At 36.7% G+C, this 13,566-nt stretch overlaps 1 protein-coding gene across 2 annotated transcripts; it reads right to left on the reverse strand.

Annotated features, from left to right (window-relative positions):
- Positions 1 to 2,458: 2,458 nt before the first annotated feature.
- On the reverse strand, positions 2,459 to 13,360 carry LOC102233929 (beta-2 adrenergic receptor-like). Of its 2 annotated transcripts, none has more exons than XM_014471380.2 (4): positions 13,172 to 13,360; positions 6,280 to 6,424; positions 5,056 to 5,347; positions 2,459 to 3,847 (listed from the first exon to the last, which is right to left on the reverse strand). In XM_014471380.2, exons 2-4 carry the CDS (start codon positions 6,419 to 6,421, stop codon positions 2,824 to 2,826), a joined length of 1,458 nt encoding a protein of 485 aa, XP_014326866.1. In that variant the 5' UTR covers positions 6,422 to 6,424; positions 13,172 to 13,360; the 3' UTR covers positions 2,459 to 2,823. The 2 variants fall into 2 exon arrangements, with proteins under 2 accessions (XP_014326866.1, XP_023197650.1); XM_023341882.1 differs by having other exon boundaries at positions 6,280 to 6,427.
- Between the last annotated feature and the right edge of the window lie 206 nt (positions 13,361 to 13,566).

Raw genomic sequence — 13,566 nt, forward strand, 5'->3', positions numbered from 1 at the left:
TAAAGCTGTAACAGATAAGACTCATTTTTTACATTCATAGCTTTGACACATAGTTTAACTTAAAATGGATGAAGGTTTATTTTTGTAATAAAGATTTAAGAAAAATTATCTGACTCCAGTGTATTTTTAAGTTGTGCTGCTTAACCTGGAAAGGCTAAAACCCTAAACAAGTTTGTTTTCCACGTTTATTTTTATGCCTTTATGATCAACTAGCAAATGATATTTGGATGACTCAGAACAAGGCTGTTAAAACAAATCTGATAACATTTCAGCCTTTTACCCAAAGATGCAACAACTTCACTAGACAAATAAACTTTTCTTAATGTATGATCAGGGCAACCAGGTCTTAGGCAGATACAGACATTTAACAAAACATTTGCTGATGCATCATTATGATAAATGAGATTATAATCAACCACAGTAAGCTCAACACATTGTGGTTAACATGGACAACAGTTTGAATCTTTACTGTCCCAGTAACAAAAGCTGCTTGACCTATCTAAACATTCACGTCTGCTATGGAATATACAGATAATATATATCTCAACACATTCTTAGACTACCATATATATGTGTCATTTAATCTGCAAGAACTGGCAACAAGTGCCACATTTAAAACATTCAAAAAGTGAACGTTTTTAACAGTTTTTAATGAACAGCTTGGAATGAAGTAACCTGAAATCACTTGTTAAAGTAATGAGGTACTTTCTCTATAGCTCTTAAAACTGTACATAGTCAATAACATTGCTAAGCTAAATAAAGTCCAACATCACCCAAATGCGCCATTTTTTAATGTTGTCCTACAATTGTTAACAGTGATAAAATCATCTGTTGTTTTTTGCAACTGAACAATATGCACATATCAGTACCTTCAACATTCATGTAAAGCTTTAAGATAGTCGAAATATGAAGAGGCTATTGTGGAATACAGACACCTTTGTAGCTGCCGGTGAAAACCAGTCTTTCATCTCACTGACCAAATGATCCATTTTTCCAACATACAATCTACTATTTTCTAAATAAATGATTCAAAACTGTATCACTTCCAATACCTTCCAATACTTTTTTAAAAACTTGCTTAGTAAAATATTTTACTTTGTGCACCAGGTGCCTTGGAAAATTATCAAATACCCCTTTAAGTTTCTCATATTTGATCACGTTACAACCATTTTTCTGCAATTATATGTGATAGACCCACACAAAGCAATACATAAAATGCATTGTCTACAAATGAAGGTGAAACAAAAGGCATGCAAATTTTTTGAAAAATAAAATTTGCATAAAAACCTTCTAGATCAAGGGAGTTCAACTCCAATCCTGAAGACGTTCTGCAACTTTTAGATGTGTCCTTTCTCCACACATACGTTTTATTTAGGGGTATCAGAATAAAGGTTGGGCAACAACAGATCAATGCCACACTTCACATTTTTAAATTTGTAAAAAGAAAATCTGTATTTTTTTCCTACTTTGTATTGATCTATACAATAAGTTGTGTTGTTTAGTGATCAATTTATGAAATCTTCAAGTGGTGTAAAGATTTCAGTAAGACATTATACAATAAACCACTAACTCCACTTGTGAATAAAATCTTTAATATCCCACAAAGTACTCCAAAGAGTTGGATGCAAACCCAGCTGAGTACCATTCATTACATCAAAGGATGATAGAAGTTCTAATAATATTATATGTTATTTTATTATATGTAAATTATCTTGTAAACTCAAGCCTTGTTTTTAAGTCTTAATTTATTTTAGCTTTTCTTTACAGATTGATTTCTTTAAGACATCATTCAGATTGGCTTAGGATCAAATGGGCTGTTTCATATGAATCAAATGTTCCAATGTTAATATTTTCCCTTGTTATAGGTAATTAGTTCCCACAGTCACCTCCTTAAAAGAATCCAGAGATACTGATGGCATGCCACAATTTGGTATCTTATCTGTGAAAATATTCCACATTTTTTGTTTGGGTGAATGTATGAATGCTAAATTAATCTTAGATCACTGATCTTTGTATTTCAGTCTATTGAATGCAATTTAAAAAACTGCAATAGAGATGAAGAACATGGATATCAAGTAAAACCACAGTAACACTGAGACAATATAATCTCATCCAGCCATGTTATACACCAGAAAGTTCAATCAGTCCATCAAAGATAAACAAATTAGATAATGCTATGTAGAAATGTATTTTTAAAGGGGCAGTATTATGTGTTTTCCAGGCATATAGTGCCATTTTATATTATAATCAACCAACTATGTTACCTTCAGTTGTTACATATCAAATAGGATTTAGAGAAAAATGTATTTCCTGATTTAACTCCTTGTAATTGGGTCTCTGTCTCTTTAAAAACTCATCCTCTTTCTGAAACTTTGCCTTCAGGAAGTCATCACAACAGTACTCCTCCATTAGCCTTTTAGCAACATTTTTACCAGCATTGCACTGAGAAGTAGCTTGTATAATAAGCTCAGCAGATGCACAATGCCACCAGGTGTTTGCTAATTGGTGCTGGCTAGTCTGAAGGAGCTGAATAGGGGGGAAGACCCTAATGAGAGGGATGCTCTGTGAGGCGGAAGCTTGGAAACTGTAACTCCTAGGAGGAGCTGCGTCCTTGAAGGTGGAGCTAGGTCTAGCCAGGCGTTTTGGACAGTTGAACAGTTGCCATTTGAGATTAAAAGATTTCTCAAACTTTAAAGAATTGAGGCAACACTACATGTATGTTTTTGATAAGGGAATAAAGTTAATATATTATGCAAAGCTCAAAAAAGTTAATTTTACATGATACCACCCCTTTAATTTAAGGTCTAATGTCATTGTTTTTGGTCAAGCAATAGAAGCAACATTTTCCTTACAAGTCCTACTGCGGGAGCTGTTTTCCTCCCAACTGGTCGAGGAACCGGGAGCTACATCTAGAACCTGCTCTGAGCATGACGCTGGTAGAGCCAGGGTCAGAGAGCTGTCTTGAATTGAGCTCTCCAGACTTCCTTTCCACACTGATGTTTCCTGAGTGTCCAGCCCCCTGACACGACTCAAGTCTGAGTTCCCATTCTGCCTCTGTGGAGTATTGGGGTAGTTGTGTCTCTCACTACACCATCCACATGCCCCCTTCCATCCAAAGATTCTGCCCCTCAAATGAAGGATCTCCTGAAAGGCGTGCCAGAAATCAGGACTGCGGCAGTAGATGAGGGGGTTGAAGGCAGAGTTGGAATAACCTAGCCAGTTAAGGAATCGAAATAGTTCCTTATAGTCATCGAGATCTACAAACGCTACGACGATATTGACAATGAAAAATGGTAGCCAACACAATGTGAAAGTTCCCATGATGATTCCCAGAGTTTTCACAGCCTTGTGCTCTTTAAGACAGAACTTGAGACGCTTTGCAGCAGATTGCCTGCCTTCTTTTTCTATCCTCACTCTATTTTCTTCTCTCTTCTCCTCTTGCCTGTTGTCCGTATCCTCAGTTTGCTGCATGTTCAGTCTGTCCTCTCCATCCACTCCTGTCCTGAGTTTATTCATTGCAGGGCTGTCTTCTGGGTAAGTCAACAGTGCAGACTTATGTAGGTGGTAGAAGTGCCGTTGCCTTCCTCGGATCTTTTCCAGCTGCTTCTGAGCCTCTTGGAATACACGGGTGTAAAGGAAAATCATCACCACCAGCGGCAGATAGAAAGACACAATTGAGGAACAGACTGCATATGTTGCACTGGTGTTGAATTCACAGCAGGTCTCACTGTATAAGCATTCAACAGCTGATTTTTTGTCTGACACCCAGACTTTGAGATAGATGGGCAGGAAGGAGATGAGCGAGGCCACTGCCCAAACCACAAACACCACAGTGAAAGCCCGAGCCCTGGAAAGCATCAACAGACAAGAAAGTTTAAACATGGGAAAGATGATAAAAGCACGCAGATCAGTAACTGTTGTTATAAATCAGGAAACAAAACATCTACCTGTAAATGTTGCCTTTTAGGAAACCACTTTGTCAAGTGGTTTCCTAAATGGCCTTTCTGAAAGAGGCCATTTTATGAGACTTGGAATGAAAACACTTTGAAGCCCGAGTTGCTTGGAGACTAACCAGATTAGTTTGTGTTAGGGCTTCTCAGATATGCATCTGCAGTTTGAAATGTCAAAATAGGGTAAAGTTGGGGGCATTGGTCTGTTGATGGTACCAATGTAAAACAAGGTTATAAAACATTACTGTTTCAAAAGCTCTGAAATTTTCCATCATAAAATTTTCATTGTTTGAATTATTTAATTGCGTTGCCAGACGAAGTGCAGTGATTAGCATTTTCTCTGTCTTGTCTGGTGCATAAATAACTATTTTCCACAAGTACATACTCAAAGTGGCTTGACTCAACTTGACTTTTAGTCAAAGCTCAACTCATTCAGTCTGTCTGAGCTAGAGAGTTGGCTTGCAATAGATACTACAAGCCTTTTGCCAAAGCAAGAACTGAAAAAGTCCAGTGATCTCAACCCTTTGGAACTTTGCAAATCCAGATTCTTTTCATTTTTAAACCAGTATCGACCTCTAAACGACTAAAGTGATCTACACAACAGCAAAAACTCAAGTTTGCTCATAGCTTTTGCATGCTTGGTAAAACATGGCATTCATTTGTAAACAGGTGGTATTGTAAGCCAGCTGTTCAGTTTCCCATTTTACTTTAAATAACACACCAACTGGTTGATTTTTACATGTCTTAACATTAAGAAAGAAAAACAAACCCATGTTCTTTCAGAAGCATTAAAGAACTGCACGTTTTGGTGGAAGTACATAATGACGCAGAGTTAAAAGGGTTAATAATTACCTTGGCAGAGCTTAACCTATTAGCTAGAGAATGGATAGCTAAGGCCAACTGCATACATTTGCAAAATGTGCTTCAGGTCTTAAGGGGTTTGTAGGTTAACATTTTCCACCAACCTGCTCTTCTGGCCACACCCAAGAAACTTTGTCAATAGATTGAAAACAACTTGCAGTATTTATCTGACTGGAATTTTAAACACGGTTTTCTTCTTAAAATTAAAATGATTCATATATTTATCGTTTAAAAGCTGTCTTACCTGGTGAGCAGTGTCGGATAGCGGAGAGGCCTTGTAATAGCAAGGTAGCGGTCCAGAGAAATCACACACAGTGTTTCTATGCTGGCTGTCACACACAACACATCAGTTGCCGTCCAGAAGTCACACATGAAGTTTCCGAACACCCAGCTTTTCAGCAGGATGTTACTGGAGCTAAAAGGGACCACAATCACACCCATGATGAGGTCAGCAACCGCCAGTGAGGCAATGAAGAGGTTGGTGATAGTTTGGAGCCTCTGGAAGCGCAGGATGGCTGTAATCACCAACACATTACCTGCACAGAAAACAATGACTATTGAACTAAAAGCATAAAATCAATCAGGTTTGATTCTCCAATAATCCAGCCAATGAAAGTGCAGCTCCTTACAAAAGTATTCACACTACTGGAATTTTTTTTAAATGTTGTCAGTCTGCAACCACAATTAATTTTACTGGGATGTGAACACAGTACAACTTGGTACATGAGTATGAAGTGAAATAAAATTGACAAAGATTCTTAACTTTTCTCAAAACTAAAACGCCGAATGGTGTACCATGCCTTTATTTTCAGCCCCATAAATAAAATCAACTGCAGTCAGTCACTTTCTGAGGTTATTTAATTATTAAAAAGAGTCCACCTGCGTGTAATGTAATCTGTACTGTAAACACCAGTGAACAGCATCATGAAGAATGATGCTGTCACCGGATAAAACAGAAAAAAATGTTTTAGGAATCAGATTTTCAATTTACAGCTGGACAGTTATCCTAAACAGACAGCTGGAGATGTAAAAGAATGGTTTAGATGTATGTCTCCTGAAGTGTTAGAATGGCCTAGTCAAAGCCCAAATCTAAACCCATTCAAAAATCTTTGACAAGACTTTAAAATCTTTTGCTCCCATATGCTCTCTATCTACACTGACTGAGGTTAAGCAAAGACAAATATTAAAAATGCCAGTCTCAGGATATTTTTTGATAATGGAGACATAATCCCCAAAACTGGCAGCAACTGGTGGTTTAACCTCTCAGCGTAAGTGAAAACAAATACACACCACAATATTTATACTTAAAGTTGCTCAAGATTTGCTTCTGTTTTCCTCTGCTTCCAATTCTTTGCTGTTGGTTTATCACATAAAATCCAAAGGAACGCAAGGAGATTTGTGTTTGTAAAGCAAAATGTAACAGAGAAAATGTTTGCAAGACACTGTTACTGGCATTTTTTATACTTACCAAAAACTATTGCTAGGACAAGAATAGCCATGGCAACACCAAGCAGCACAAGTTCTACATCATTATATTCTGGTGGTGAATTGGTGATGTTGCTGAGTTGTGTCTGGTTCGTGGATGGTGGCACAAAAGTCACACCTCCCATGATCTACTGTCAAGACAAACAATAAAAAATAGTTGGTGATAATGGTTAAGCAATCTGAGAAGCAACAAGAACATAAGAGGAGGTTAAATCTTTTACGGTGCATCTGATAAGGTTCAATAACATATATGTAACATCTACAGTTTTTTACAGGCTCAAGTTAAGTGAGGATAAACATGAAACAAGTAAAAATGCAGCTTATTGATCTGACTGTCTCTGAACCTTTACTCCCTCTCATCTGTGTTGCCAAATATGTAGTCTGTGGCAGACAAGAAAAATGTCTCCATGTGAATTTTAAATAAAAACTTTCACCACTGACTCATTCACAACAGCTGCACTCTATAACTGATTTAAATTCTCTGCAAACTTTGTGAAAAGATGAATTTGTGAAGAGTCTTTTATTTAACAGATGCAGATCCAAGTGAAGAAGAGCTAAGACCAGGATTTCAGCTTCCTGTCTCATTGCTAAAATGTCATTTTTTATTCGCTCTGGTTAAACTCCAGAACAAAATTCAATTGTCTCCAAACTCAGCTTCTTCCTGTTACAGCAGTGTTGCTGGTTCAGCATCAGTAATGTAGTGACACACATCTCCACTTACAGCAACAAAGACTTCAGAATGTGATTAAAACTATATTCATTACAAACCTTTTGCAAATGTGCAGAACAAAAAACGGATTATAGAGGAACTAACTCTGAGACGATCCTTTGCAATGACGTTTTTTATTATTTTAAAACCATAATCAATGATTTTGTCCAAGCAATGATACTTTTGAACTTAAAATAACCTTTAAAATCCCTCAAAAACTTGGGGAAAAAAGTGTGACTGTTATTAACTTTACATGATTTTCCAGACTTCCACGTCTCTAACTTGTAAAGCAAAGGAGAGGAAAGTAATCTCAGTTGAGGACTGAAGTTCTATAGACATAATTTGTGATTATTTCACTGCAGTTGCACCTTAAATTGGACTAAAACTACTTACGAGTTAGACGAAGTTTGCAATATTCCATATATTTTTAATGCACAAAGCCTGTGTAACATGTCCCTGAAGGAGTGTCACCCACACAAAGGAACAGCTGATATGTCTGCTTTTAAACTCGCAATTGATTAATTATACATCTTTTTTTTTTGCAGAGATGTTTTTTCATTGTATCTTGAGACATAATTGCTCAAGAAATGCTTTAAACAGCTGAACTTCTAATTTTGTTAAATTAATTAAATTAATATTACCACTGAGGTTATGTTATTTCACTCATATATTTAAATGTAAACACTGATGATCGAGATGGGTGATATGCCACTCACATGTGTTGTATGTGCTAAAATTTAAAAGGAAAGGCCTAACTGTAGTAGAGTTTAACTGGGAGGTGGCTAAAATAGGAACCAGTAAAATATTTTTAGCATCTTCCCATAATAAACTCTAACCTTGAATCAAGTCTAGACAGTACTGAGTTCCAACAGGACCATTCTCTGGGTTACGCTACTCATTGGTTAAAAAACAATAAGTTTTTTTTAAAACCTTATAGTGCTTTTAAAAAATAAAGCACTAGAAGTTGAATTATACCTAAAATGGATACTCTATTAGAATGATTTGGTTTTTTAAGATGCATTAAAGGATTGTTATCTTTACGATTAATTTTCTCTAACAATTTGTTTTTGTCTTTGTATTTATTGTGTAATTATTTATACTTTGAACATATTGTTGCTCCTAAATTGGTAATATATATCACTTTAATCTGTATAAATTCTGAATTTTCGATTAAAAGAAGAATTTCTGTCACTATGTGGGACAGACAAATACATTTTTTTTAATACTAGTTTACCACTCAAATTCTTAAGATGGATCAACCTGCTAATGTTTTCACTTTGCAGTGGAGTGACATATTTACAGAAGTAATGTCAGTATATAGGAAATGATATGCAGCGTTAGATGAGGAAGTGAGTCTCCTTTAACCCTCTATGGCATGGCGTTGCCCTCAGGCAACAAACCACATAGCTGTACCTCACATTGCTCCTTTATTTTATTTTTTGGGGGGCATGATTTTTGACATATTTTTGTCCAAAAAATAGTTCTTTTATGAATATAGTTTTTGTTTGATTTGTATTTCATTTCTCATAATCAGTGTAGACAATCTTGGTGTTCTAGACCAATGTTACCCTGAGGCAACAAACCCAAATCTGGTTCCAGGAGGTGTCAGAGTCCGATTTTATGATTGACATGTAATTAGGGACCACCAAGCTCCCAAAGAATGCAGGAAAATATTTCTTCCCCACAAAAATAAAAAGTCATGCCATAGAGGTTAACGATTGGTCTGGATGCAAAACTCCCCATCAGACTGCTGCTCACCTCTCTCTTTAAATGAATGTGTCATACTTTTGCACAATTACACCATCTGCTTATATGAAGATAATTATTTCTTTGCAAAAGGTCAGTGATATTTAAAATAGGCTATGTTTAATGTAAATGCTTTTACCAAACCTTTCACTGATGCTCTGGATCCTGTCTCTGTCTCATGAACTTCTCATGTGGTCATTCACAGTGGAAGCCAAATGTTCCTTGGTGTTATTATGAGTTCAGCTTTTTGCATCTCTTTGCATTTTATCTCAGTCAAATAATATTAATTCACTGGCAGCATGTGTTACTGCTATAATATCTTGTCAGTTCTTCACTTTGTCTCAGCCTATATTGAAGTTATTAAGTCAAAAAGAGCTGTGCAAAATGCAGAAAAGGATATTGAGGACACAAATGTCTCTGTTCAAACCATCATGTCATCAGAAGTCTAGAACATTTTTCCGAACATGTTCCAAGGATCAGAGTGTACACTTTGTACACTTTGCTTTTGCACTCTGTGCTAATCAGTCCACTTAAGTATACAACAAGAAAACGGATTGAAGCTGGGAACAAGCTGGGCTTGCAACAGCCTGCAGCTAAAGTAAAATGCGTATTATGTAACAAAGGTACAGACCGACCAACACCAAGGAGCTGAAAGAAATGGTAATAAAACAAAACCCTTATTGCTGCACGCAGACATGTAAGAGAACTAAAACAAGGTGACCTTTTCCTCATCAGGCCATGACTATAAACTTTTGACTTCATACGCATTTATTTATTAAATGTAATGCATGAACAAAGCACTTTTATTTACACAGGGCTGACTGGCTGGCCAGAACAGCTCTTTTACTGAGGTGGCCTAATTGACAGCAGATGCATGCTGTTCCTTGTTTGCTATTCTGACCGTCCATGTCAAACATAGGGGGATGGTTAGCACTGTTAGGTCAGCACGGGTTCAGGATATGGAGGTCTTCATAGGAAAGACATCTATCTTCTCAGATGATACTAACTGTAAACTTAATGAGGAGAGTTTGAATGCTTCAAGTGAAATTCTGTAAAGTTATTTTCAGTGGTTGTTTCAAAACTGTAGTAGACAGATGTCATATCACTGTGATTTTGTGGAAAGTAAACCTAACAAATAGTCAAACCAACTAATTAAAACTACTCAAATGGAAAACATTCAAATCCACATGATATGTTATATTACCAGAAATTAAAGGGCTAAATTTTCTCAAGACACTGTTGAACTTTAAAAGTTACTGTTTTGTACTGCATTGTTTCAAACAATAGTATGTTAAACCTTTGGATTTTGTAAAAAAGAATTGTGCATTTTATGGTTGTGTTGCGGAAAGTGCCTCCACTGTATGTGATGATAGCTCAGTAAGTGGTGTGTATGTTGAGTGTAGGTGAGCGAGATGTGTGGCAACCGTCCTCCGGTCAGAAGGGGGGCGCTGCGTGCTAAAAACAAGAAGAACCGGGAGGCTGGGGGAGCGAAGAAGAGACGGTACGTGTGAGGGGTGAGCGTAGCCGATGACCGGAGCAGTGGCTAAGGGAAAAATGTCTGTGAAACTTTCAACTGTAAGTTGGCGCTATTAAAAGTTAACTTCCGCGTGGTTCATGTTCAAGGCGTATGAAGGAGTTAACCCCGAAGTAGACTTCACTTCGGCCCTGGAGGAAGAACTGCCCTGTGTCCCTGTGAAAAGTTAACAGTTGTCTGGAAATGAGGTAATAGACAATCAGCTGATCAAGTAAATTAAGGTCTTAAGGATCTGCCAACATTACTTGGCAGTAATGCAAGTAACATTACTTGTGAGAAAACAACACATGTATCAATGATGTCTTCCAAAAATGAACTTTGAACATTATATTGTTTTTTACATGATGAGTGTAGCTCTTTCCACTCTGATCTAACTGGAAGTAAACAAAAGGCATAAATTGGTTAACTTAGGACAACATCTAGCTTCTTTATGCAGATTTTTTTATCCTCAAGCTTAATTTTGTGAAACTAAACTTACCAGCTTAGTGACTTTGTGTTATATTTGTCTTTGAGCTGAGCTGCTGCTGAAAATCTATGCCTGTGCCCTCATTTTCTCTTTAGACCTAAAGCTATAATATAGATATCTAAACTGGTCTTAATGTCTCAATTTACAGCACATGAACAAAAACAGGCAGAGTGAGAGTTTGCAGCAAAAGAAAAAAAAATCTGAGGAATGAAGTTGTGGCTTAATGAATTTAATGGCTTCAAGCTTTGTTCACTGAACACTATTGAGTTATATAAAGCAGAAATAACAGCACAGATTCTGTATTTAAATTAAGTGAATGAAGATTTTGTCAGCTGACATGCGGAAATAGAATCTGGATTTTATCAAGAAATACCAGCCTCTCAGTACGTGTAGTATCAATATGAAATACACCTTGTAGTACTTTTAGTAAAAAACATGCCCTTAATGGTTAAATTTTGTCAACTAAGGAATGGAAGATTATGAATTAGAGCAGAATAAGTCGCATATCCTGTAAACTAATTGATGTCACGATCTAAATATTATTAAAGATTTTTATTTTTACAGAATTACACTGTGACTGTGAAGTTATATAATACTGTCAGTTCTTGACTTGGGTTAACTGACCAAAGACATTAACATAGAACTGCATCCTATGGAGTTTAGTTTTTTTTAGTTTTAGTTGTTTTAAATAGATCATGGGTGTCCAGCTCTGCTCCTCGAGGTCAGGCGTCTTGCCGTTTTTAGATGTGTGTCTGCTCCAACACAGCTGATTCAAATGGTCCAACTACCTGGCATGTCAAACTTCTGCAGAGGGCTGCTAATGAACCATCATTTGATTCAGGTGTGTTGATCCAGAGAGAACTAAAGGATCCAGAATGCCAACCCTTGAGGACTGACTTTAGACACTAATGAATTAAATCAAATCAACTAAAATGAAGTGGCCATCTGGCTCTTAGGTCTCTACAGCTGTGATTTTTTTTTTTTTTTTTTTACTGCAGGTAAGGGACATTTTACAAATAAAAACTTCACAAATCCTCAGAGTAAAATAATCTAAAGTATTCCTTTAGAGTGGCATCGCTTATTTAATATGCACATGTATAGGATGTCTGTAAATGCTGTTAGGTTAACGGGATTTTCCGCTTAAAATGTTAACTGGCTTAATTCCAGCATAATCTAAACACTTGGAGAGCAGTTTGATGGCATTTGTAAGGAGCGGCATTGATTCGCATATGTTTACTCAGCTCCACAGCATGCCAGCGAGAAAAGGCGCTGAATATTTAGGACACATTGAAAGTGCCGAGGCAGACCATGACAGGTTTGTTGTTTTATGAAAATCGGAGAAGTTGCTCTCCTATGTAAGCAATGCTGTCAGCATGACTCAAAAGGATTTTTTGTTGAGTCTGAATTGTAAGTCTTTCTTTTGGATTTTTAGATTTGTCATTAGAAAGAAAAAGTCCACATCCTTGTGCATATTACATGTCAGAAATATGATGGATCATCAGGAAACTCATTTTAAAAATCAATCTTTCATTACCTGTGCTCACCTTCATTCAGACATAATGAATGGGTAGAGGAGAGGCTGGCCATGAGAGATGATGATGTGGTGCTCACTATTTCAGGCATTATTTTATATATTATATTACAAGCATTTTATGATGATTTATAAATTTCTGCTATGCCCATAGTTTATCAGATCCCCCTTTTACCCTTTAAACTAATGACTCTTGAACTGTTTGCTGTCCTGCGCACCTGATCAATAACTTTCTTGACAATTACCTGCAAAAGCACAGCTTGCAACACGGACTCTGACCATCTCCATGCTAGAGATCACTAAAAAGACACCCCTGATCAACCCTAAATGATTGTCTGATGTGTAAATATCAAAATATTTCAGCAAAAGCTCAGATGAATTACCCACAGCCCTAAATACAAAAAACAGACTCAGTCACACATTTAAACAACATTAATAAGTGCCTAAACCCCCAGCTTTTTCTGTACTCGGTAGAATAAACATGTCACCAGAACAAACTGTTAAGTACAAGACTGAAAACATTTTACTGTCCAAATAACACAAACCATGTTTGATCATTTTGACTGGTTCAAAAAATTATGTTCTGCTATACTATTTTATTCCATCTGGCAACTGAGAATATAAGAAACAGAATCTGAATGGTTTACTTAATGTGAGATAAAATCCTTCAGAAAAAAGTGGATTATCTTATTTCTAATTTCTAATTTGAAGCCAAATCTTTAAGACAAACAAGATGGCATTAACTGTTTTAATAATATTTTTCTAAAACATTTAATTAGCAATAAGAGTAGATGTCAGTTTTTTTAATTCATATGTAAATGCACCCATGGGAACACAGAGTGAATGGAACTCATGTATGTAAAGCAGACTTGCAGTGCTGTTTTCTTACCTCCAGGCTTTGCTCTCTTCAGTCCAATAATTTCATTCTTGCAGTTCTTTTAAATCCACAACATATTCGAGCCGTGCTTCTCAGAAGGTCGGGCTCCACCTTTTGATAAGGTATTGAAACTGTTACACAAGCACTTTGTCTTGCTCCTTCCTCTTTGTTCTCACTCATGGGTGTACTCAGTCTTTTCAGCCCTCAACCACACTTTGAAGCAGCTGAGCCTGTTGCCCTTATTTAAAGCAAGCACTCATGACATCACAGCAGGACAGTAGCCTATCAGACAACAAGGAACAGCTTTTAGTGTATAAGGCATGCCTGAGGTGTACTCTTGACAACTCAGCTGCAGACAGTACATTTAAGGTTTTAGGAATCTATACTTTAATTTTCATTATGTAGGA

Source organism: Xiphophorus maculatus, chromosome 11 (assembly GCF_002775205.1).
Source record: "Xiphophorus maculatus strain JP 163 A chromosome 11, X_maculatus-5.0-male, whole genome shotgun sequence".
Classification (NCBI taxonomy): Eukaryota; Metazoa; Chordata; class Actinopteri; order Cyprinodontiformes; family Poeciliidae; genus Xiphophorus; species Xiphophorus maculatus.

Coding starts and splice junctions, on each gene's coding strand:
- LOC102233929 (XM_014471380.2), bottom strand. CDS start 6,421: ATGGGAGGTGTGACTTTTGTGCCACCATCCACGAACCAGACACAACTC. Junction 5,348..6,279: donor TGTCCTAGCAATAGTTTTTG/GTAAGTATAAAA, acceptor TTTTCTGTGCAG/GTAATGTGTTGGTGATTACA. Junction 3,848..5,055: donor TATCCGACACTGCTCACCAG/GTAAGACAGCTT, acceptor GATGCTTTCCAG/GGCTCGGGCTTTCACTGTGG.